Here is a 25648-nt window from a genome sequence, read left to right as displayed (position 1 = left end):
AAAAAATGTTGGTCATAATGTCTCCACAATCCTAACCTTCAAATAAAGAATGGTTGAATTTTAACAGTGGCTTAACTCTGAAACTCTCAGCTAAAACATACATATTATACCATGGGCCAAGATCAAAGTAAACCTCCACAGCGGTCTAGGGAGTTTGAATTAGTTCAGCTTTTAGCCCCCCTGGCTGTGCAATATTCAGAGTTTTGACCTCATTCATACACAATTATTGATGTAGAAGCTTGAGTACCCCTAGGCTTCCCTCAGCTGCTCCCACCCGCACTCCTCTTACACCAGACCAGTAGGCTCCCCAACGCTCAGCTTTACTTTAAATCTTTCATATGGTCTGGTTCCTCTCAATGTTTCTTCCACAAGTGTTCCATCTCAATGCCAAATGTCACCTTCAGACTTCAGCTCTGTGAGAGTTTTACACCTGGCTTTTGTAATAAATGGTAGTCTGTGACAAATGACTGTGGAAAGCGCTACAAATACATTTAAGTGGATACACTATTCTCATCCATGTTTGTATGAAGCGAGATACCACATTTGTAAATACATTTAAGTGTATACACTATTCTCATCCATGCTTGTATGAAGCGAGATACCACATTTGTAAGTAGATAATGCCGCTGTGGCTATTTTCAAAGTGTACTCTGTATACCTACATTCTCCAGAAGATGTCATGACAGAAACATTGTAATGTGCTACATGGCAGAAAGTGAGATTCCACCCTAGTGGTAATGTCAGCACCAGATTGGCATAGAGACAGACAGAAGGACCCTGGCAAAGAGATGGCAGGCAAGTGCATTTCCTTTGTAGCCTATCCTGTACAACGTAGCTAACCAAACAAGGGCTATAGTTAAGTATACAAATACAGCAATGCCTTGTCCTCTTATTCAGATTTGAATCAATTGTGTTCACCTCGTTTTTGAAACACAAACCATATTTTCCACTCGAAGAATCAAAATTGACCCGTTAATGTCTCTTGCCATCAAGCTGTCACTCATCTCTGTAGCTCCACAGCAAGAGGCCTTTCAGTCTCAGTACAGGCCCCAGCCATTATAAGTGGGCCATTTTACCATCCATCAATGGCCCCATTATAATACAAAAGTGAAATGCAACTAATTTAATTTTCATGTGATGGCTGGACTCAAGTCATGTTAACTTAAGGGTCAACTGGAAAGGGCAAATTGTATCATTGAGTATTCTGACTTGTAGAATTGTGGCCATCAGTTCGTAGATAGGTAGTCCCGTATGGCCGTTGGTGGAGCATGGTGTTTGCGACACCAATGTTGTGGGTTTGACTCCCACGGGGGACCAGTATGAAAATGTACACACTGGATACTGTAAGTTTCTCTGGATAAGAGTGTCTGGTAAATGACTCATTTAAATAGTACATATAGTAGTTGATTTGTGAATGATTTAAATGTTTAATAGGCCTACATGAGAAACGCAGTACCATGCAGTCAGTCTGAAGGCTTGGCAATGTCGCCATCCAGTGGTAGCCATTGAATTAACTTCAAATCAACCACACGACAATCATTATCCTATACTTTGTTTAATATTCCTGTCTAAACAAAATTTGCTCCACAAAGAAACATTTTATATTCAAACATCTATGAAACAAGCCCTCAGTGTTGGCAGGTCTAGTCATTTAAAATTTAAACATTTCAAACCAATTTATTCTTAAGGCAGAGAAAATAAAATATTTAAAATAACATTACCAGCCATTTCTAAACAAATAACTTAATACAACTCAATTCAGTTTATACTGATTCAGTAGTTTAAGAAAAGATAAAGCCAATTTAAAGATACATCAATAACCTGCCCTTTTCCAGGCAGACTTACTATAACAGCTTGCAGCCACCAGCACCAACTGAATTATTTTCACAATCATATCTATGTATGTATAACATGCATGTATTGTAGAGGTTTGTTAGGTTGCTTTTAGACTTCTATTCAAAGTCTTTTGACCAATCACATCTGAAAAATATCTGATGTGATTGGTCAAAAGACCAATTAGTGGAAAACGCTCAGAATTGGGCTGCCTGTGTAAAACGCAGTAGTAAAAGGATTTTTTTTTCTTCAGATATGCAGTATGTTATGCAAACAGACCAATCAGATCCAGTTTAGTGGTAGAGTGGCCACACCAGTCACTCTACTTTTACAAAAAGGATTCTGAGGAAATAAGGAAAAAGCAAACCTCCAAACCACCATTTAAAATGTCAAAAGCCAGACGTTTTAAAATTTATTTTTTATCCATCCATAACCATGTATACAGAAAAGACTGGACATCCCTGCAGACTTTTGTTCATTGTGACAGTATTAATTTGATAACAAGGTGGTAGTATTTATACGAATTTAAGCCACAGGCTTTAATATACATTTATCTATATACACACTTACATTAGAGAAAGCTATCACCAAGCAGTAGCACTGTCAAGTACATCAGTTTCAGGCAAAGTTAAATGGTTCTCTGGTAATACAGTAATACGTTTAAACAACAACAAAAAAAACAGTACAATGTGGAAGGTATCAAGAGAAATGGAAAAGAACATGTTGAAATTCTAGGGTACTAGCTATAGGTTAGCACCATTTGTATATAGGATTTATTCTTTATCTAAAAAAGAAAGTGCGTTAACGAGACTTAAAATCATAAAATAAAAACTAAGACCTACGATGCTGTTGTGAGATGAAATGAGACACTCCTCCACGTATTTATTTGGACAGTGAAGCAAAATTGTATTATTTGTCTCTACTCCAGCATTTAGATGAGATTCAAATATTTCATTTGATTGGACTAGATACATAGTGCTTTCATTTCAACAAAAAAAAAGGAACAAATATTTATTAAAAGAACCTTAAATTAAACAGAAGGACGACATTCTGTACTGCCGCCTCGTATGAAACATTGATCTCAAATCCAAAACGCTGGAGTAGAGACATTTAAAGTTTTGCTTCACTGTCCAAATAAATACGTAGGGGAGTGTAAATGTAAAAACATTTTTTTTTTTAGCTATGGAGGGTTCCGGAAACACTGGAGTAGAATCTGTCTGGTGGGTGGGACGAACACAGCTCTAGCTAGCCCACATAAAATGACTACCTATCCCAGTTATAACTCTCCATAACACTCACATGACACATTTAACCCAGTCCTAAACATTTGTTCGAGCTTACATTTTTTGCATGAATATACCTACAGTTATTCTATTAGAAGGAACAAAATTCTACGAATGTCGTCATCGGTGTCAAGTAATGTTTAAAGAGGAGTTGTTACCAAGAGCATTCTTTAACAGTTTTATATGGTTACATTTTAATGGGTTTTTAAGACAGCACTCCACTCAGAGGCAAAACACTGGTAGGTGAACTAAAACAGCAAAAACCCTTCAGCATTGCGGGCGACCGACCAATGGTGCACCTGAACACAAGGCAGATAAAAACTCTATTCATCATCCGCTCCACAGGTGGTGCTGGTCCTCTATTGCAGACCCAGTCTCCCTGTCCCTCGCTCTCTTCCGACTGGCGTAGTCATTCGGAACGTCGTGCTAGGATCTGACCTCCTGACTGACCTTCCCACTCCGGTCCTGGAGAGACGGGAAAAATAGCAAAAACGGGACAAATCAGCGCAACTGTTCTGTCGCACAAGCTTTGGATTAGGCAGGAAAGAGGGAGGTGAGAGAGACATGAACGCATGGTTCAGCAATTACAATTGAGCTCATTGGAAAAGTCTTGAGATTCTCACGCAGCTAGGTGTTGGGCATTCGTTTGTTTGCAGGTTACCTCTGCACCAAAGCACATCTCTGCTGGGATTTGGAATCATGTCTCTGTAGAGTGTGTGTGTGTGTCCACTCAAATTTCAAAAAGAGACATCAGTTTGAAGGCAGTTTTAGGAGGAGCTCTAGGGGATAAGAGGAGCTCGTCTGTCATAACGAACTGGAGAGCAGAGATCTGAACACACATTCAGCTGCTTTCCTCCGACTCAGAGCCACTGGCCTTCACACGTGTCCAAGGCAAAAACACCATTTGATTTAGACATGTAGCCTACGTTTGAGCGGGGGCAAAAAAAAATAAATGAGAGGAACACAGACACATTTATGGCTACGGTAGTGTGACCTACACCTACACAGACCTATTCCGTACTCCTCACCCACCCACCAAAACAGACTTTCAACATGACCAACATTTTGAAATAACATAACCCTTTTGTCCTACTCTCACACCAGCTCATCCAGTTAGGACTGAGGCAGGTCTAAGTATTGGTGTTTGATTGGGCGAGTGGGTGAGAGACTGAAGACTTGCCAGTTGTTGGGTCGCTGGGGTTTGGGGCTCACTCCGGGCCGTACCCTACCTCTGGTGGGGGAGGTTTGACGGTGACGGGCTGGGAGGAACGCCGGGGAGGCGAGGGTTTGGGCTGGGCTTGCTGCTGCATCGGGTCGTAGTAAGTCACCCCACCGTACACCTGCGACTGGCCGTACACCTGCGACTGGGCCTGAGGGGAGGTTAAACGGTTTATGTAGGAGTGTAAACACCAGTATGTTTGTAGCATGTGCTACACATTCCTAAATGTTAACGGTAGAGTTGAACACCCCTTATAAATTTGCCAAGAATTGCAGAGCTGACAGAATATTGCAACAATAATGTTGCACTGGGTAGAATATATAGCAACATTTGACATGCAGATATGGTAGCTAATGGTGTCGAGGGCAGAGGTCTCACCGGGGGGTTGTACATGGGGGGCAGGGTGGCGCCTGCCGGGTAGGGGTAGTTGGTGTTCCCAAAGGTCATGACACCTGGCGGAGGGTAGAATGGCGGGGCCAACAGCTGCTGTGGAGGGGGCTGTCCAGGGGACATGGAGACAGGGGGAGCAGCGTAGAGAGCCGGGTTGGGCATGGGGCCGCTCGACTGGTGGGGGTGTAGACCTGAGGGGAGACAGGAGGGGTTCATGGGTGTGACCAGACAGACCCACACAGTAGCCAATACCATACTGGCATTTCTGGTCAGGAGTAGAAGTGGCCATTTAAATGAAATTGTAAACATTTTGAAAAAAATCCTTCACTGAAAAACAGCCCCCCCACACACACAATTAAAATCACAGTGCAGTTAGTTATCACAACTACCATTAAAAAAGGTCACCAGTCATCATAAATGGGAAAAAATAAACATACCTAACGCAACAATGCTGTAACGTTAGGAGATATGAATCTTCGGAATTATTTGCCACGAATATAAAGCGCGCCGCCGCACATCATCATTGCTAACAGTTGGGAAAATGTCAGAGTGAGACAGGGAAGCGACAGCAGCAAAGTCCCGAAAGGCAATAATTAGAGGTTAAATTAGGTAGTGAAATGCAACCTTTGCAAAAGCGGAATTGAGCGACAATGACAGTACAGGTACAATGCTCAACTATCTGAAAGGGAGGCACCGCGAGACTCGAAACATTGCTGGCAGCAGCACAGGACCCCAACAAAAGACAGGATCTTCAACAAGAAAAGAAGTGCGATAAGGGATGGAGAAAATAACAGCGCTGATTACAGAAACTATTGCACTTAATATGCAGCCATTGTCAATGGTAGAGGATGTCGGCTTCAATGCCCTGATTGTATATCTAGAACCAGACTACAAGAAAAACTGAAGCCCCGGAAAGTGAAATTGTACAATGATTGCTCTGCAATCTGAACACGCGGTCATACATCATTGCCACGAGCCATCACATTGATGAGAAGCGGGACATTAAGTCCCATGTGCTGACCACCGAGCATGGAGAAGAGGCTCACAGGAGAGAGCCTACCATCATTGCTGAGTGGGTGGGGTACAGCAGTAAGGTGAGCGCCGTCTGGCAGCCATGACTGGGGTGGATTGAGCGCCATTGCCCCCTAGTGGTCATATGAATAACCATATCTGCATTGTGAATTCACATGTCATTTTATGTTTTTTTTCTCTTATCGTTAAAAAAAATGGTTAAAGACAAATTGTACATTTTTCACATCCCTAGTCTGGAGGCACTTGAGTCAACTTTTTATGACGTGAAACACTCGTTGAAAAGCACTATACAAAGTAGTTATTTTTCTTCATTAATCCAGTAAGAATAACAATTTATTTGAGAGTTAAGAGAATTTAAGGAATACTATTACCGAGTTGATTGAACATGTCTTCACTTGCATGGTGATTATGCACTAGGTAAGTGATGTTCAAGAAAGCTTGTCATTGTTTTTGTTTTTTTGCCAGCGAAGACTCCAGGCCAAGTTCATATCTGTCATCTTAGTTGAGGGGTAACTGCTACCCACACCATGTATTTCCCTGGCAGCAAGTTGACAGACACTAACCTGGGTGGGGGAGGTGCATCTCAGGCTGGACCAGAATGCCCTGGGGTGGGAGGGGGCGGGGCTGTCACCGTGGGAATAGATTGGTCCTTGGTAAGACACTGCAGGAGACAATATAGCATTTACACTCACGTTTACACTCACGTTTACACTCACGTTTACACTCATGTTTACAACGCCACGACCAAACCAAAAGTATGTGGACACCTGATTTTCAAACATTCCTAAATCATAGGCATTAATATGGAGATGGTCCCCCTTTGCTGCTATGACAGCCTCTACTCTCCAGGGAAGGCTTACCACTGGATGTTGGAACATTGCTGCGGGGACTTGCTTCCATTCAGCCACAAGAGCATTAGTGAGGTCAGGCACAGATGTTGGGCGATTAGGCCTGGCTCGCAGTCGGCTTTCTAATTCATCCCAAAGGTGTTCGATGGGATTGAGGTCAAGGTTCTGTGCAGGCAAGTCAAGGTCTTCCACACAGATCTCAAAACAAAAAACATTTCTGTACAGACCTCACTTTGTGCACGGGGGCATTGTCATGCTGAAACAGGAAAGGTCCTTCCCCAAACTGTTGCCACAAAGTTGGAAGCACAGAATATTCTAGAATGTAAGTTAAGCTGTAGCATTAAGTTATCCCTTCACTGGAACTAAGGGGCCAAGCCCGAACCATGATAAACAGCCCCAGACCATATTCATGCATTGGGGCAGGTAACTTTCTTCTGGCATCTGCCAAACCGAGATTCGCCTGTCGGACATTTCTCCAGACAATGCGTTTCCACTGGTGCAATGGCGGCGAGCTTTACGCCACTCCAGGCGACGCTTGGCATTGCACATGGTGATCTTAGATCTTTCATGAAGCTCCCGACGAACAGTCCTTGTGCTGACGTTGCTTCCAGAGGCAGTTTGGAACTCGGTAGTGAGTGACGCAACCGAGGAATGATGATTTTTACCCGCTTCAGCACTCGGCGGTCCCATTCTTGTGTGGCCTACCGCTTCACGCCTGAGCCGTTGTTGCTCCTAGACATTTCCACATCACAATAACAGCACTTACAGTTGACCGGAGCAGCTCTAGCAGGGCAAAAATTTGACCACGTTGAAAGTCCCTGAGCTCTTCAGTAAGGCCATTCTACTGACGTTTGTCTATGGCGATTGCATGGTTGTGTGCTCAATGTAATACCGGTCAGCAACGGGAGTGGCTGTAAAAGCCATAACCACTGATTTGAAGAGGTGTCCACATACACTATATATACAAAAGTATCTGACGTGGCAATCAAGTAATCATGTGTTAAACTATAACAAAATAAGCTACGTGTTTATGACAGCTCCACAGATACCCGCGTACCCTACCATTCTAACTAACCTCTCAAAACAGTTTAAACATTTTAAAACAGCTTTTTAATGCAGCTAAAACATGTTATAGTTTAGTACTGATTCTACCAGAGCCTGGCTCTGAGCCTATGGACAAAGACACCGGCTAGTGTGTGTGTTTTCAGTTGTGCCCTGCCTTCTGGTGGTAGTGTGTGGCACTGACTCACTGGGCTCGTAGTAGTGGCCCTCCATGACCCCTATGTGCATAGGAGGAGCGGGCTCCGGGCTTGGCCTCTGGCGCTGGGACGAGTACCGCTTTGCCCGGTTACCAGCTCCCTGAGATGGAGAGAAAGAGGATGAGAGCTAACCGAACCACTCAAAATGTCAGGTACAAAATGCCAGATTTCCCCTTGAAGGCAACATATAAAAATGACAAACTCATCTTGGTACATAACACAAGCAGGCCTACTCACCAGCTCTTCTATGTTACTGTATTGTGGAGGTGCTCCACCCATGTGTATAGAGTTAGGGATGCCTGCAACGAGACGAGAAAAGGGTCGACAACACGCAAGTAAAACAAATCCAACTAACTGATCAACTGCTGCTGTTTAGTTAGTTACAGTGAGGAACACGTTACATCGTATAAGCTTCATGTCAAAACAGCTACCAATGTGTAGTTCTAACTAGGGTTTCTGTCCTGACAAAATGTGTACTTGAGGCACTAAATCTTGGGTGCCAAAAGTACATTTTATTTCCAATGTATTGCATGATAAAAACCTCCCAGGCTCCAGACTACGTGAAAGGCTTAGGAGAGAGAGACTTCCATTCCCACACTACTGTCTGCCCACATTGCTCCACACTGACTGCAATGGCCTCATTATGTCAACCAGCCACACTGAACGGTCAGCGACTGACCGACCAACCAACTCAGTGCTGCACCAGGGAGCTGCTGCTTAGCTTCACCTGGGCTGCTGGTGCAGTGGTGACTGAGCTGCTTGTAACAGTGCGGCTGGAGCTCTGAGAGGGTGTGTGTCACTACATAATACTCCAAATAAAAAAAATAAAGGTAGAGCGAGCGAGAAAGGAGAGAACAAAAGAGAAGGCTCACCCCTCATCTCAGCGCGTAGATACGAAGATGGGTTCTGGGGCCAGTTCGGTCCAGCCAGGCTGAGTCTGGTCAGGTCCTGGTCCAACCCTGTGAGTACTGTCCCTTGGCTGCTGTCTCCAGCATCCCCCTTACTCTGACCGGGGCCATGCCACGGCTCACTCTTCAGGGCCGAGGAAGAGACGGTGGAGGCAGGCTCCTCAAGAGAGGCCTGCTTGCCCAGCTCAGTGGCCCGGGTGCGAGTTCTCCTGGCTAGGGAATACGACTTCTTCTCCACGGGGCGCTCTGGAGCCGGGGAGGCATCGTGGGTAACCTGGTTGTCTGCCAGAGGAGCAGATCCCCCTCGCTGCTGCTCCTGTCGTCGTGGCGGTGGCGCAGAGTCCCTTTCGCGATCTCCCTTGCCACTGTAGTGGCGATTGTAGTACACGGACTGTGACGTTGTCACTGTAGTTGTGTTGCGCTCGTCATCCTCCTCGCTGCGGACCTCTTCCACCACGACCGAAGGGCTGCGCTCTGTATGGGCCCCTCTGTTCCCCCGGCCCCTGGGGCCTTGTTCCCCTTCCATGGGCGGTAAACTCCGGGTCTGGAGGGGCTCGGCGGGGTGGGCCTTGGGGCCTGGCCGTTGGGACTCCTGGTTTCGGTCATTCCTGTGGTGGGCCTGGGGAGGGCGGTTGCCCTGGAAGCCCCGGGGTGGGGGGTGGGAGGAGGGCCTGGGGGGGTTGTTGCTGCGCTGGGTGTTTGGGGCTGCTGAGGGGGGAGGACCAGACTGCTGCAGGGCCACGGCTGGGGGGGCGCTACGGCTGTTGGGGTTCCCTCCTTGCTGCCAGGAGGTATGGACAGGCCTCTCCCAGTCTCCGTCCTGCCAGCGCTTGTCCCGGACTGGAGAGGTGCTGTGTCTGCAGGGGGAGGAGGCAGCTAGTGTGAGGAAAGGCTGCAAGTAGACCAGCAATGGGCAAACTATGGTACGTGGGCCAGATTATGTTGTTTTTTTTACATCTAAAAAGAGATAGTAAGTATGTAGAAATTATAAATGGGGACCTATATATTTTCAAAGAATTTTCCCTTTTCTGTCCTGCAAAAAGCTCTTCACTATCTATTTTTACCTCAACGTGACCCTCATGCCAACATTATTGCCACCCCTGTAGTTAACCATTGCGGTTTTTCGCGAGATGACATTGTAAGGGGATGACATTGTGCCTGTTAATATAAATTGGCACGATAGACGGTACTGGTGGTTAGTGTTACAGGCTGTCAGGGACATGGGGATTTGAACACTGGGTCAATAGAGTTGAAGGGTTAGTAGTACCTGGGCTTGCGCTGTCTATAGGACCGCTCATTGGAGACACCTCCGTTGCGGATGTCATAGCCATAGATCGCAACCAGCTCCTCACGTGACTTGGGCGCCTGCTCCTCCTCCCTGAACCTATCGTGTTCCCAGCGACCCTCATCCTTCCACAGCTTCCTGTTACGACCCTTAGGCCTGGAGGACAGGAAAGAAGCCACAAATATATCAATAAACAGGTTTACCAATGAAACAACACCCATCTATTACTCAGGGATACAAACTGGTGAGGGCCCAAAAAGGTGACGTTTTTGTTGTTGCACTGAAACATGCTAAAAAAAATCCCTGCTAGGGGGAAATGCAGGTTTTAACTAATTAAACAAAGAATATGATCTACATTATCAGTCTGAGTGTAAAATAAGTGGTTCATGTGAACCTAACTCACAGCTAAAAAATGTAAAGAAAGCAAGCCAATGTTACTGGTTGCCTAGACTTTACAGCAAATTACACTCAAGTCTTGAGAAAAAAAACAACACACTGCCATGACAGCCTTCATAATAGAACACTTGTGACCACACACATCTAAATATTACACTTGGGGATTTTTTAAATATTTTAAGTAGAATGCATGACACAAACAAGCATTCCGTGTTTGCTCTATTATAGTGGCCACTATAGATGACATCAATCAGGTGCAACAGGCTCAGTGTGCAAAAATAACGTTCACTTTGTAACAAATGAAATCAACCCCCCCCCCAGCTAGCAAGCTACTTAATGCTAACAATACTTGTTCCAACCCTTTCTCACCTCAAACTTTCCAATTGCCGGCTGTTTTCAGGTTACAGCTCAGTACATAAGCTTCATCACCACCGTGGTCAGGCTTCTTACCTACCTCGTTATCGTTCAGGAGACGCGCAAGCTGCCTTTCCACTCTTCCGCCGTCTTTTCAGAGTGTGCGCTGATGCTGTAACTCGCCCATTGGTTGTCTATTTTCAGTCGCGTGCTTGCATTCTGTTTTGTGAACGATAGGCTGAGCCTGGGATACAGCCAGTATAGCTCCAAACGCCCATCACTCGTTCGCTTACAGCCAGTAGTGATCCAAAGCCTCCGCCTCTATCCCCGAACATTTCTCATCGGATCTACACGAATCACATGGGTCACCTATTCTGGATTCAAAACGACGAAATTCATCGAAAGGTGACTAGTTTGCATCCCTGATTAGTAGGAGTTATTCCTCCTTTCTGTGTGGTTGTTGGTCACGTTTGGCTAGTTCCAGTTGAACGAAAAGCATTTAATGGATAAAAAGGTTAAACGCTCCCCCTTACCGTTCCTCCTCCTGTGCATTTCCTCTGACGTCGTGCTCAAAGAACATTCCCTTACGGGGGATATAGGCTGGGTTATTACGATCCTGGTCATCATCCAGCTTCTGGCCTGGTTTAGCGCCTTTATTCTCAGAGTCTTCTGTGCTTTCCTAGTCACACAAGAGTAGAATTACTCAAAATGATTGACCAAGAGGCCTATATTTGTATGCGATTCCTCAACTCCCATTTTCTTTTCAATTAACCATCTTACCTGTCCATCCCCGCTTTGACGCTCCCCTGCCAGGTTGCCTTTGTCTTCACACTTCACTTCTTTCCTCATACTTTTCTCACCCTCCTCATCCTTTCCCCCTCCTTCCTGCAGCTCCCCCTCTGCAGCAGGGGTGTCAGAAGCAGGAGTGGGTTTGGGCCCAGCAGCCGGTGGAGGGACCTCTTCTTCCTCCTCCTCCTCCTCACCTCCCTGAGAGAGAAAACACAAGACTTGAGTTAGTTTGCTCCATGTGTATCATTATCAAGATACTGTCAGAGAGCTCAACGCAAATATCCTTGGAGTCCTACTTATTGCAGTCAAAACCGTCCATGCATAGTGGACAAATTAAGCTTCACATCAGAACCACAGTTAAGACCTCATTAAGAGGATTCCAGTACCATCATAGGCATTGCAATGCACGAGTACATCAATTGTTAATGTTTTTATTTTTCTGTATCCTGCAAATAGGGGCTGCTACAATGCAGAAGGTCTATGTTCCGAAATACTGGTACCTGTATCAATGGTTGAAACCTGCTCATTTCTTCAGTCCCTCCAGGATTTCGCTGCAGCAATTCTGACATTTTGCATGGCAATATGCAATGATTGTCAAATTTGTTACAAAAATGCACTGATGAGGGAAAAGCTTGTGATGTGTGCTTAATTGAACAATATTATGCAGTAAATGTGCAGTGGAATTAAAATTGTGAGCCCTTTTTAAGTGTGGTGATCGGTCAGTTGTATACGATAATTTCACTGTTTTATGAGGTAATAGTGCAGGATTGGTCAAATTTGCAAGCCCTTAAATAATATACTAGGAATTGTTGATTTAACAAACAAAAAAAAAGGGGGGGGGGGGGTCTCAGAATAGAAAAATCCTGGAGGGACTCTCGTTTCATGGTGATACACAAAACCATTTTCAAAAATACTTTGGAAGTTAGAAACATCATGATCTTTCCAATCTATTTGTTGGGATATTCTGTTGGGAGAATGAGGAACCTTGTGGTAGGCTCATTGAAGCCTGCATTACTGAAATTCAAACAACCTGGTTAGTCATACTATTTTGCCCATGCAATTTTTTTATATTTTTTAATTACATTCAAATTTTTCCCTAAAGCATAACTCTGTTCAGCAATGGCAACTTACCTCTGAATGGGAGCCATTCTCCTCAGGATCTGCGCTTTCATAGTCAGAAAGGACAGCTGCAAAAATAAACAAACATCAACTGTGGGAAATGCCTCAGATGCGTGCATCATTCTAGATAGATAGGCCATTGGATTGCATCAACAAACACTGACTCACCTTCTCCTACACCATCTTCACTTTCCTGTTAAGAAAGGATAACACTAGTCAAACAATGCGACTGAACCGACAACAAATAGCAACAGTATGTAGCCTACACACCATTGACAGGCAAACATGATACCACATGATACCAACTCTACACAGATGTGGAAGCGGACAGGTTTTTCTATCCACAACCCAGACTGACTACAATAAATGGTTTCCTAAACAAAATCTAATCCAAACCTGGCCAAAAGAGCACCCTTCCTTGGCTAAATGGAGAAATTGGGAAACTGATGAAACAACGAGAGCATGACAGACATAGGTTTACCATGTTGAGAAATAAGGCGATGAAAGAAATCACAGGCCAAGGATCCTTGTAGTTTTTGTGGAAGCTAGAGCCCAGCCCAAACACATATTTGGCTTTAGTGAGCTAATCACCTTGTTCACCTCTGACTCAGAAACCTCCCTTATGATGAAGACAGGTTGAGTGTCCTTCACTAGTGCTGAGCCCAAGAAACCAGCGGAGAGGTTCTGCGTCAGTACCTTGACACTAAAAAAATGAGAAATTGAAGGCTGTTGCTAATGCATCCTGTGTTAGACTGTCATTCACATAGATGTCTAGTCTTTCACATAGATGTCTAGTCTTTTTGCAGTGTCATTGTAGTCTTAGATTCTCCCAGATCAATTTAGAATTTCCCTTTGCTTCACCAATTATGTTGATAAAAAAAAAAAAGGTTGAGTCAGTCATTGGCCCCATTACCAAGGTCACCAACACATCTATTGGTCATGGGGTGTTTCCAAGGGTCTGGAAGTTGGCCATAATAACATCCATCTTTAAATTAGGTGACCCTGCTGAAGTGAGTAACAGGCCCATTAGTAAAGTACCTGTGGTGTCGAAGGTTGCTGACAAGTGTGTAGCAGAGCAACTGATTGCCAACCTCAACAGCCCCTTCACATTACACTCCATTCAGTTTGACTTCAGAGCAAAACACACCACAGAAAGGGCCAACTGCTTTCTTCTGGAAAATGTGAAGTCCAAGATGGACAAAGGGGGCATTGTTGGGGCTGTATTTCTAGACCGAAGGAAAGATTGACACTGTTAACCATGTGGTTCTCATCACAACTGTCCCAAGTTTTAACTTCTCCCCTGACGCCTTGAGATGGATGAGCTCATACTTTGAAAAGGCAGAACCCAGTGTGTCAGAGTGAGCAATGAGCTGTCGACCACTATCAGCTATGAGGTGGACGTGCCCCAAGGATCAGTACTGTTCAGCCTGTCTTCTGTCTGTGCTGGGTCTGAAGTTTAAATGTATACAAATTATAGTGATATGCATGCAAAGAGCAAACAAGCTGCACAAGAACTCACTACTGTAATGGTCCAGGTTACAAAGTGCCTCATGTTTGCATCTCAAAGTTTAAAAAATATATAACAGTCTGCATGTTCTTCTCAAAGAGGGCAACTGATGATCCTGAGCCAGATGTCTGTCAGGTGGTATCCGATTTTAAGTACCGTGGCATCATACTTGAGTCCAACCTCTCGTAAAGAGCAGGTGAAAAGGGTGCCCCAAAAAAACAAATTCAACCTAGCTAATTTCCGATTTATACGAAATTGTTTGACTAGGAGGTAGCAAAACTGTAAGTCAAATCTATGATACACATCTTAACATACTACTTGATTAGTTGGGCCCAAGCTTGCTGTACAACATTAAAACCCATTCAGTCCGTCTACAAACTGGCTCTCAAAGTGCTTGATAGGAAGCCCAATAGCCATCATCACTGTTACATCCTCAGAAAGCATGAGTTCATGAGCACATTTAATCAACCTGCTTTCTCTGTGAGAGCTTCCCATGTCTGGAACACACTGCCACCAGACACACACAACCCATCACACCTCAACAAAACATGGCTAAAGGCCAATCAGACTTGTGAACATAAACCGTAGTTGTATATTGCCACTTTCCATGCTATAGCTTGTGAGGTGTGGAAACTGTTGCTTTGATGTATTTTGTTGCTTTTTGTGCCATTGCTCAGTCTGCGTGCTACGTGTTGCTTGTCCTATGTTGCTCTGCAAGTGCTCACTGCTCATTGTCTGTATTGTTGTTTTTAATAACCTGCCCTGGGACTGCAGTTGAAAATTAGCTGGCTGACTAAAAAGTGCACTTTTACTGAAACGTTGATTAATGTGCACTGTCCAAGTCAAATAAAAATATAATCAAACAACCATTCACTGTGCCAAACATGGATTCCTCACATCACTGGGGATTTCGATAAATATCAACAAGCTTTGGCGTAGTGGTGGCCATTCAAAACAAGAGGGTGAAGTCAAGTTCTTTACTGATTACTGGACAAGAAAATGACTTTAAAATGAGGCGTGATTGGTGGGGGTAAATATCGTAACTAGTTAACGACGTTAATTATGGTCACATTTTCACAGTCAGTGGTGGAATAACTCAACAATATCAAAGCTCCCTTTGGATTTAACATTAGCATAGCTACTACTAGCTAGTACAGTAGTTGGCAAGAGCTTAACTACAAACACTGATAGTACAGTAACGTTATTTAGCTAAATTAAACACTTCCCTATAGATACCACGCTGGTAACGCGTTACCGAATGGTTAAACATTCTAAGCTAAAATTACAAAACAAAGTTAGCTAGCTCCAACGTTAGTTTACGATTTGGCGCTGCAGACGGCTCCCGGCCGAACATGAGCTAGTTTGTTGATTTATGAGAAACATTAGCTGGACGTGGCAAACTCAAAACATGGGGATATGACTTGGCCTAAACACCGGACAACTATCCGCCCGACACCGTTCCATTCCCATAGCCGGGTGACTTGTTGACCCAGCCATGAATTAGTAGCAATCACGCTAACGTTAGCCGAGTTAGCTAGTTATCCAACTAATCAAGTCCTATTAATTGATCGGCTTCGCGTCTCGGGAGTAAGACTCACACACTCGGATTCAGCATCTTTTTCCGGCACCACACGAACAGCTGGTGCCTCTACTGGTTCAGGGTCCCGTACTCGGGGCTTTGCCGTTGGAGAAAGGGACTTTCCACTTTCTGATCCCGAACCAGATTCATCGTCCTCCTCGCTGTCCTGGGATGCGCGCCTCCTTCGACGTCGCCGGTCCGCCATCTTAGGAATCAGATAAAGGAAACCGGAAGAATGCCAGGAATTGTGGGTGAATGTTAGTTACGCAATTCCGCCCTAGCCTACTCGATCTTTTTTCAATCAAGGCATTTCAATCTTTCTGCCAAGTTATCTTTTCAATTAGCAAGTGTCGTTAATAGGTTGAAGCATTTTGAAATGATTAAAAAATGATATCTGTGAACAAAATGATAAATCTCCTGCAATCTCAGAGGTTGAATGAATATGAATTATTAACCAGAGACAATATATTGATAGTGATAAAGATTCACTTTCACTCATACCTAATTCTTCCAATTCCCATTATGTTCCAGTGCTTTCAAGGTCATTTTATATCCTGCACTTATCAAATCAGGCAGACACAATTCAAAAGAAACCAAGTTATGTTCATAAAGCATTTTTGTTTTTTAAATTTCAACATCTTGTTTGAAACACAAACCATAAGTGCTGCTGAAGCGCTTTCAAACCATCTCACTCTCCTAATGTCCAATGTTTTTCCCCCCCTTTTATCTCCAACAGGAGATGTCCTTTCTATAGGATGCAACAGCAATCACATACAGATGGGAGTCAGCCATTCTGGCATGTCAATGTGAATGACGTCAACAGTTTGTACAACTTTTTAGCTTGGGGATTTCTGGGGTGAAGTGACAAAGAGGAAAACTGTCCTCAAATGAACCCAGTGGGAATCTAGAGGAGACAAACATGTCTGCTCTTCCTGGATAGTCCACACCACCCTCAATCTTCTTCCAAACCAGCCCTACTATAGGATATGTTCTGCAGTCCAGCAACCATGTCCAAACTGTGGCACAGTGCATCCTTTGATTTTAGGGGATTGTGGCATGCAATTCCCCAACCTCCTGTGTGTGTTCCTCTCCCAAATAACAAGGCAGACGTTTACACAGAGGAGTCCTGCCTGGCACCAATCCAGCCGGTGTCTCCTCTCTTGGACTCAGGTGGAAAGGACAGATTTATTTACGGCAGGTCCGGTGGGGGGTCTGCTTTTTGGGCACCTCGACTCGACAGCGGCTCCGCTCATCCAGCCAGGGCAGGTCAAAGATCCTTCAATGGTGAATAGAGAAACACATGGGTTTAGGTTGAGAGGCAAGCACTCTGATTGTATTCAAGTGATGTTTAGCTTGGTGTAATTCAAGAACCAGTGCGTATGACTCAACTCACCGTCTTGACAGCTTTGGCAGAGGTCGTCCAAACACCACCACTGGAAGGTGGGGGGTAATCATGAGGTACTCCACTGAGGAGAGAGAAAGAACACTTTCATAAGCAATGAGTATAAGACCCTGCTCAGTATTTCTACTGACTACATCTCAACAAACATTCCTTATAGGATAGTTGATTTTTGGCAAGATCTAAAAAATAAAATGTAATTGGTCACATACACATATTTCCCAGATGTTATTGCAGGTGTAGCGAAATGCTTGTATTCCTAGCTCCAACAGTGCAGTAGTATCTAACAATTCAGTGTATAGGTGGACTTACCATCCTCAGCTTCTGGGTAGAAGGAGAACACTTCTGGCTCACTCTCTTGGATACCCTTCCTCTTGTTCATGCGCTGTTGCAGTCGCTGGAACATCCGCTGCTCACGGATCCGCTGGATGTCCCATCTATGGGAGGTGAACGAAGGAGAGTGAAGAACACAGCGACGGAAGGTCAAAATAAGGGACACACAAAAATAAGGAGAAAGGCAGAAGCGGTATGCCAGAGAAACAGACCGACTCATAGCAAGAGTTGGTCAGACACGCAAACAAAGCCGAGTGAAAACTCCAGCCCTCCCTTACCTCTTCCTTCTCTTCTCATCCAGTTCATGCTTCAAGTGGCGCTTCAGGAAGACATTGTCATCCAGATTCTGTAAGAGAAAACAGTTTGACTTTAGACCTCCTGACCAGGGGTCCAATCTGGACTTCCACCAGCCTAGGGCTTCACACAGCGCAAGACAAGTAGCCACCTCAGGGATATCAGATGCCGCCTCCTCTCCTAGGGGATCCATTAGGTTTTCCTTCCATGAGGGAACTGTGTACAAGAGGGAAAAGGTCATTCCACCACCCATGGACTGTTACAAATCCTGTTTAGCACACATTTCCCAAAAGATACAGCAACAAAAAGCAATAATGTGGCCTATTCCAACATACTTAGGCCCAAGTCTCAGCCTTCTTATGCGCTGTTCTATGCGCTGGTTTCAATACAACCATTTTCTAACAATTTGTAACACTCACTGGCCACAGGCTCCTCCTTCTTGGGTGAGGGCTCTCGCGAAGTTGGTGACGGGGGAGGCACATGCCAGCGACACAGGTACATGTCTGTGGTGGACAGGTAGTCCAGTTCCTCAGTGACAGTCGAGCTGGTTCCAGGAGACCCATCTGAAAACTCTCCTCCGTCCAGTGGCTCCTCTTTGGGGAGAAGTGCCTCATTGTGTGGGGACTGGGAAGCCTTGGCTTGGGCACGTCGTTTGGCTGCCCTGGGGTCCTGGAAGAGGAAACGCCTATTGGCAAGAACATAACCTTTAGAGGAATTGCCTGAGGGACAATAAGGGCTTTTTACATGCATCTACAGTACACACACATACATATATATATATATATATATATATATATATATATATCCATGTATGCATCTAGGAAGTACGTAATATCATGGAGTCTAAAAAAATAATTAAAAACATTGCTACCTCTACCTGAATGTGGAGCCCTACCGTTTGTGGCCCTTGCCTCCTCTGCCAAAATTCAGCGTTCGGGGTGTATGGCTGCTGCGGCCCTCAGACAGCCCCTGCCCCTCTGGTGTCCCTGGCGTTGCTGCCTGGACTTGTTGCCGGCTAGGGATGTGAGTGGGGTGCTGGTCACACCCATCCTTCTTACCTAGCCGCAGACGGCGCTCCATGCGCTCGATCCGCTCCATGAGCTGCAGTAGTGAAAAAACACGCCACGTCAATGAGGCTAAAGTGAGGTTTATACCCCTTATGATTTGGCATTTAAATAGTTTGTCTTGAAGGGAAGCCTATTCTCTTCAACACTTGTGAGATGTACAGTCCATAAGAGTACAACAAAAAGATATTGAATGTGTTTGAGGCTGATTTAGTTGACTTCAATTACATCACACTTGATAGAAACAATGATGTCATAATAGTGCTGCACTGCTATTACATCACAATACCACTGGTGGCATTGTGGAGCTGGCCTAGGTTGGAGGGAAAATACCTGCTGCTGGTTATTCTGGAAAATTCAATTTTTCACAAAATATGCTGACCAGTTTTGACAATTGAAATGTTATACATTTGTGTTTGGAGTGTTTGCTAGCATACCATTTCCTTCTCAGCTTTAAGGTCATCTATCTCCTTACTCTTGGACTGGAGCTGCTGTTGCTGTTGTTCAATGAGTTCCAGTTGGAGGAGGAGGATCTGGCGTATGCAGCTGGTCTGTGTAGGGGAGTGACCAGGCCCTTTCCTAATATTCCCTCTTTTGCAGTCTGGGCTGTGTTCTGATGACTGTGCCCCTATGACTGCTGCCGTAGCAGCCCCTCTGACCTCCCTGCCACCCACTACATCGTCCCGGGGCTGTTTGATAGTGTTGTGCACTCCAAGGTCCGTCTTGCCCATATTGCTGTTTGTCTGTCCTAGTAGTGTCTTGCTCTTGACTGGTGTGGTGCCTTCGCCCCCCATCGGTTTGCCCTGGGGAGTTTGGGCTCCAAAGCTCACCCAGTTCTCCTCTTGTCCCGACCCAAGCCCAAGGTTCTGTCCAGATCCAGGCCTGCAGGTAACCTGTCCCTGTCCTGGCACCACCTTGGCTTTCCCCTGAAGCTGCTGGCCGCTGCTGTTGTGGATACTGCCCAGCACGTTTGGGACTCCGATGACATATTCACTTGGCTCCCTCCTCAGGCCGCTGAAGGAATCAGGTGTTCCTCCCGCTGGAGCTTTGACCAAATCAATCTTCCCCACTGTGTCCAGCTTATATCCTCCACTTGGGAACACAGTGGATGTCATTGTTGTGGCAACCCTACAAACAGAACCCTTGCCAACCAACGCCCACCAATGTCCTCCTGACAGGGGCGTTGGTGGCACAAAGAGCTTGATCTCACACGGTGGATGCCGTTTCTCCTCAGCAGTGGGCTGTCTAGATGTCCATGCAAGCCTGAAATACAAGGGAGGGATGTCAGATGGACACACAGTTAATTCAACATAACCTTGTGTCTATCAGGTATAAACTAACTCAAATCAAATGTTGAAACATACAGGAATCAGCCACCTTTTACCAAGTTGGCCACAGCACCTTCTCTTACAGCAGATATAGCCCAAACAGAAAGCCACTTTGCTAGTGACGTTAGTGTTCTCAATCTCTGGTAGCTACCAATTACAATTTCTCCTCACACATTTCTATACGTCCATGAATAATCTGTATGATATTGACACATGAACCGACAAGGTGACACAATAACAAAAATCGAGCTACCCAGGGAGATTAGCTGACTTGCATCTCAACAACACATGTGCATGCCTCGCAGACGAGGTAGTTAACTAACGTTACCCTAATACAATCATTAAATAGTTTAGTTTATTCGGCTAACGTTGCCTAATGATGTGTATAACTGACCTAGCCGGTGTTTGAAAGAAAACGGATGATTGGAGAACACATTATGCAGCGACTGGCAATTGCTTGGTTACAAGGGAAACAGTCCTAGAATAACAAACGTTAACAGATGAGCTGCAGTCGCTTAGTTGGCTAGCTACGTTAGCTGGTTAGCCAAGTCCTCCATTTTAGGTCCGCAGGAAAGAGCAAAACAATGACAGCCACTTTGCCTTCAACCAACCCGGTCTCATTTGACGCCATTTTAACTTTAAACGCTTTACAAAGTTACGTTTTTCTCTTGAACGTTATAACATATTGTGCTTGACACTTATGACTAAAGGCCACCTGTCTATTTGATGTTCTCTGTACTCATTGGAACTCACCTATCGCCTTGATGCCCACCTTCTCAGGTCGTTTAAAAATAATGACATTGCGCATGCGTTCCCCGTATGCATGCCTCTGATTGGTCAATTAGTGAGCGGTTGCACTTCAAAGGATTTCTGAAGGATAAAAAGGCCAAGACAAATGCATATTCCTACCTAATTTGAACGATTGTTGCTATTTGTTGTAGTTAATATTTTTTTGTACAATCATGCAACCATGATGAAATTGTTATTTCTCTACTCACAAGCGGACTAGGTGCAACCAATTGGCAACTGGCTCAGTCACCAGCAATTTTTTTTTTTAAGTACTGTGGAATGGATACAGCATTATGGCATTTCATCTGCTTGCTTGATATTATGTTGGACTCTTCTCTATTTGGGGAGAGGACAATTCTGGGCCCCCAAATTCCCTATCTTGTAAGGGAGTTATGTTGATGGAAGATTCGTTGAAGATAAACATTACATGTTTCTATTTTTCTTATAAATTAGTTCATATCTCTCAACACTAGAGACCACAGGCTGCTACGTTGGTGTCACTGTGGATCAATGTCGCTCTTTTACCACTAGATGGTACACTTTCCTAACTGAAACGGGTGTCAGTCCCACCCATTATTGTTTGTAAAGTAACATTCAGTTGAAACACCTGTTTTTAGTAAACTGTTTTTCATAAGCATGCATGGACAGGCCAACTTCAACAGCAAAAAAAAGCAATAGCCTACTATAATATTTTAACAATAACATATGAATACAAAGAAACATTCAAAAATAAAAAGTTATGCCTCGTGCTAGGTAGTTTTTTTCGAATAGGCTATAGCCTTGGCCTATAATATGGAGATATACAAATACAAGATTATATTGCGCTTCTTCCCTCACATGTCTGTCTACCTCTCCTCTGATAAGTGTTTACATTGATGTAGCCTATGACTGAGTGATGCTACACTCTAAAGTATTTTTTTTCCCACGAAAACAGCAGAGGATCGGCCCCCATGCCTGGTCGTAACAGCACCCCTGTCACGTGGACAGGCCCGGTGACCATGCATAGCCGCTGCAGTGTTTATTAGTGTGAACACTCCTCTCACGCTCCCGGGCTGACAGAGCCGTCCTCTGTGCTACAGCGCTCACATGGCGCACGGGGACCCTGCGTCAAAATATGCACCTAAGGATTATATATATTTGTTTTGCAAATACTATAATAAAACGGATTGGCAGTTAAATAGTCTAAGTTATTGTATTATTATTGGAATTCTTCTCAAGAATGGTAATGAGCTCTGCCAGGTTTGAATGTTTTCTACTGCTTTGTCATATGGATGCTGATGCAATTGAGAATCGTGTGAGAGGTTTCCTCTGCACTGTGCATTATGGCATAGCTTACAATGTTGTTATTTTATTGGAATAAATACATTATAATTTTGCCTATGGGTATTGTGAATTTTTAAATAAACTTGATGTCCAAACACCGTAGGCCTATACAACATGTCCCTATTATTTTGGGAGAAAAATAAGGACACATTGAGTATGAGACATGATTGATTATAAACTGGGTGGTTCGAGCCCTGAATGCTGATTGGCTGACAGTCGTGGTATATCAGATCATATACCACTACCATGGGTATGACAAAACATGTATTTTTACTACTCTAATTATGTTAAAAAATAGCAATAAGGCACCTTGGCCACTCCGCAATGCGTCGTGGATAAGAACACCCCACAGCCGTGGTATATTGGCCATATACCACAACCATTCGTGCCTTATTGCTTAATGATATACCAGAGAAGAGAGGCATAACATTTGCACCATTTGACAATACAGTTGCCCAATGTCTGCAGTATGGTTGAGCCCACCCATTTACTGTCGGTGAGTCCCGTGAACTGTAGTTTGGGAGGCGGCAAGACTCGCGATGTGACCTACTTTTACTTCAGTCATGTCTTCACTGAAACTTTTAAAGGATTCGAGTTCAACAATATACAAATGGCGGTTTAGATGATGAAATGTTTAGGCAATTCAAAACTAGAATAGGCTTTTTCTAATTGTACATAGGCTATGAGATATATTTCGACACACCTACTCATTCAAGGGTTTTTCTTTATTTTTACTATTTTCTACATTGTGAATTAATAGTGAAGACATCAAAATGATGAAATAACACATCTGGAATCATGTAGAAACCAAAAAAGTTTTAAACAGATCAAAATATATTTTATATTTGAGATTCTTCAAAGTAGCCACCCTTTGCCTTGATGACAGCTTTGCACACTCTTGGCTTTCTCTCAAACAGCTTCATGAGGAATGCTTTTCCAGCAGTCTTGAAGGAGTTTCCCCATATGCTGAGCACTTCTTGGCTACTTTTCCTTCACTCTGCGGTCCAACTCATCCCAAACCATCTCAATTGGGTTGAGGTCAGGTGATTGTGAAGGCCAGGTCATCTAATGCAGCACTCCTTCTTGGTCAAATAGCCCTTACACAGCCTGGAGGTGTGTTTTGGGTCATTATCCTGTTGAAAAACAAATTATAGTCCCACTAAGTGCAAACCAGATGGGATGGCTTATCTCTGCAGAATGCTGTGGTACCCATGCTGGTTAAGTGTGCCTTGAATTCAAAATAAATCCCAACAGTGTCACCAGCAAAGCACCCCCACACATCACACCTCCTCCTCCATGCTTCATGGTGGGAACCACACATGTGGAGATCATCCGTTCACCTACACTGTGTCTCAAAAAGACACGGACTCATCAGACCAAAGGACAGATTCCACCGGTCTAATGTCTATTGCTCGTGTTTCTTGGCCCAAGCAAGTCTCTTCTTCTTATTGGTGTCCTTTAGTAGTGGTTTCTTTGCAGCAATTCGAACACGAAGGCCTGATTAACGCAGTCTCCTATGAACAGTTGATGTTGAGATGTGTCTCTTACTTGAATTCTGTGGAGCATTTATTTGGGCTGCAATTTCTGAGGCTGGTAACTCTAATGAACTTATCCCCTGCAGCAGAGGTAACTCTGGGTCTTCCTTTCCTGTGGCGGTCCTCATGAGAGTTCAGTTTCATCATAGCGCTTGATGGTTTTTGCGACTGCACTTGAAGAAACTTTCAAAGTTCTTGAAATTTTCCGGATTGACTGACGTTCATGTCTTATAGTAATGATGGACTGTCGTTTCTCTTTGCTTATTTGAGCTGTTCTTGCCATAATATGGTATTTCACCAAATATGGCTATCTTCTGTATACCACCCCTACATCGTCACAACACAACTGATTGTCTCAAATGCAATAAGAAGGAAAGAAATTCCACAAAATTTACTTTTAACCAGGCACACCTGTTAATTGAAATGCATTCCAGGTGACTACCTCATGAAGCTGGTTGAGAGAAAGCCATTATTCTACAATGTAGAAAATAGTAAAAATAAAGAAAAACCCTTGAATGAGTAGGTGTGTCCAAGCTTTTGACTGGTACTGTATATGGCTACTGTATATGGCTACTCATGCACAAACATGCATCTCTCATAAGTAGGTGTGGTTAGTAACAAGATATAGGCATAGTGGCCCTCCTCATTCACATGGGGTAGGCTGTATGCCAAGTCTCTCTCTTTCTCAAACCTACTGGAAGGTAGCTGTAAGACAGAGACCGGCAGACACAGTTGATACATAACATTAAGAAATAGTCCATGCACCTGACCATGCATAGGCTATAACAACTTTTTTTGTATAACTTGACCACTGCCATATTTAGCATGGGAGGTCGATGTAAGGTCACTGCCACATTTTGTAGCCCTGCAACACAGCAACATAACAATACCATACAAATAACAACGGCAATTGAATGGGCTACCGAAACAGTGGTTAAGGTGTGGGACCTGAATATTGAAAGGGTAAATTGGTAGCATGTTGAAAAGTATAGCATGAATTATTGAAATAAAAATGCAATTGAAAAAAATAAAGATAGGCTGAATTCTCAACCTCCTCAAGCAAAATATTGACATTTTGAAGGCGCAATGCCCAATACAGTGTCTAAATTAAGGCTGTTCAAAGTCATAATTTTGAGTGTCTCATAAAAGGTTCTCGGCAAGGTTCTCAAAGGAATCAAATCGTGAAGAAACCTTTTGCATTATGGTCTCATTAGTCGCCATGGCGTGCTGACAGTGTTTTTCTTTCAAACGTCATTCATTCAAGGATGAGCCGGTGATGAAAGATCAACAGAGACTGAAACACTGCTGCAGCATGCATGCATGCGGGTGCATGGCACATAAGAATTTCCTCACCAGGACCGACACGGGCACCGCCGGTGGAACACCTGATAACCAGACACAAACAACTCTCGATTCCTAAAGGCACGAGATCATTCGACCATTAAGGCGATGCTCTGCCCTAGATTCAAAACAGATATGACAACATTATTTCAGTATGCTGAACGAATAGAACAAGTAGCCAGTTAAAGCCTATACACCAATCTGTGTGATACTCATGTGCATTAGGAAGGGAATAATAACCTATTATTTGCCTGTGATTATTCAGATTACTTCACTTATAGCAATATAACTTGGAGCAAAAAACTTGCATCTCCCGATTAACCCCAAATATGGAGTTTGGCAACCTGCTCTGGGTTGCTTCCTCTCATCTCTGAGACAGATCTTGGAGAGCTGCTGGCTATAGTACAGACCTTTATTGAAAAGCAAACTTTCCTATCCCCA

General features: G+C 44.1%; 2 protein-coding genes across 4 annotated transcripts; both read right to left on the bottom strand.

Moving 5' to 3' along the window:
* Positions 1-1539: 1539 nt before the first annotated feature.
* LOC115104070 (protein CASC3-like) lies at positions 1540-16302 on the bottom strand. Its single transcript, XM_029625246.2, is given in 14 exon segments — positions 1540-3581; positions 4346-4486; positions 4714-4916; positions 6321-6371; positions 6374-6418; positions 7856-7964; positions 8102-8163; positions 8737-9629; positions 10040-10213; positions 11341-11486; positions 11588-11794; positions 12728-12783; positions 12884-12908; positions 15821-16302. Coding segments are annotated over 14 exon segments (2337 nt in total). The 5' UTR covers positions 16007-16302; the 3' UTR covers positions 1540-3542.
* Positions 16303-16399: 97 nt separating this feature from the next.
* On the bottom strand, positions 16400-21075 carry LOC115104071 (male-specific lethal 1-like 1). 3 transcript variants are annotated; one of them, XM_029625247.2, is made up of 9 exons: positions 20973-21075; positions 19329-20154; positions 18723-18928; positions 18247-18512; positions 17979-18043; positions 17812-17879; positions 17513-17637; positions 17195-17267; positions 16400-17077 (listed from the first exon to the last, which is right to left on the bottom strand). In XM_029625247.2, exons 2-9 carry the CDS (start codon positions 20004-20006, stop codon positions 16987-16989), a joined length of 1572 nt encoding a protein of 523 aa, XP_029481107.1. In that variant the 5' UTR covers positions 20007-20154; positions 20973-21075; the 3' UTR covers positions 16400-16986. The 3 variants fall into 3 exon arrangements, with proteins under 3 accessions (XP_029481107.1, XP_029481108.1, XP_029481109.1); XM_029625248.2 differs by lacking the exon at positions 20973-21075 and adding an exon at positions 20614-20947; XM_029625249.2 differs by lacking the exon at positions 20973-21075 and adding an exon at positions 20269-20571.
* Positions 21076-25648: the final 4573 nt, after the last annotated feature.

Source organism: Oncorhynchus nerka, linkage group LG21 (assembly GCF_034236695.1).
Source record: "Oncorhynchus nerka isolate Pitt River linkage group LG21, Oner_Uvic_2.0, whole genome shotgun sequence".
Taxonomy (NCBI): Eukaryota; Metazoa; Chordata; class Actinopteri; order Salmoniformes; family Salmonidae; genus Oncorhynchus; species Oncorhynchus nerka.
The sequence above is the reverse complement of the archived record's forward strand: the minus strand, read 5'-3'. Positions and strand labels throughout refer to the sequence as shown.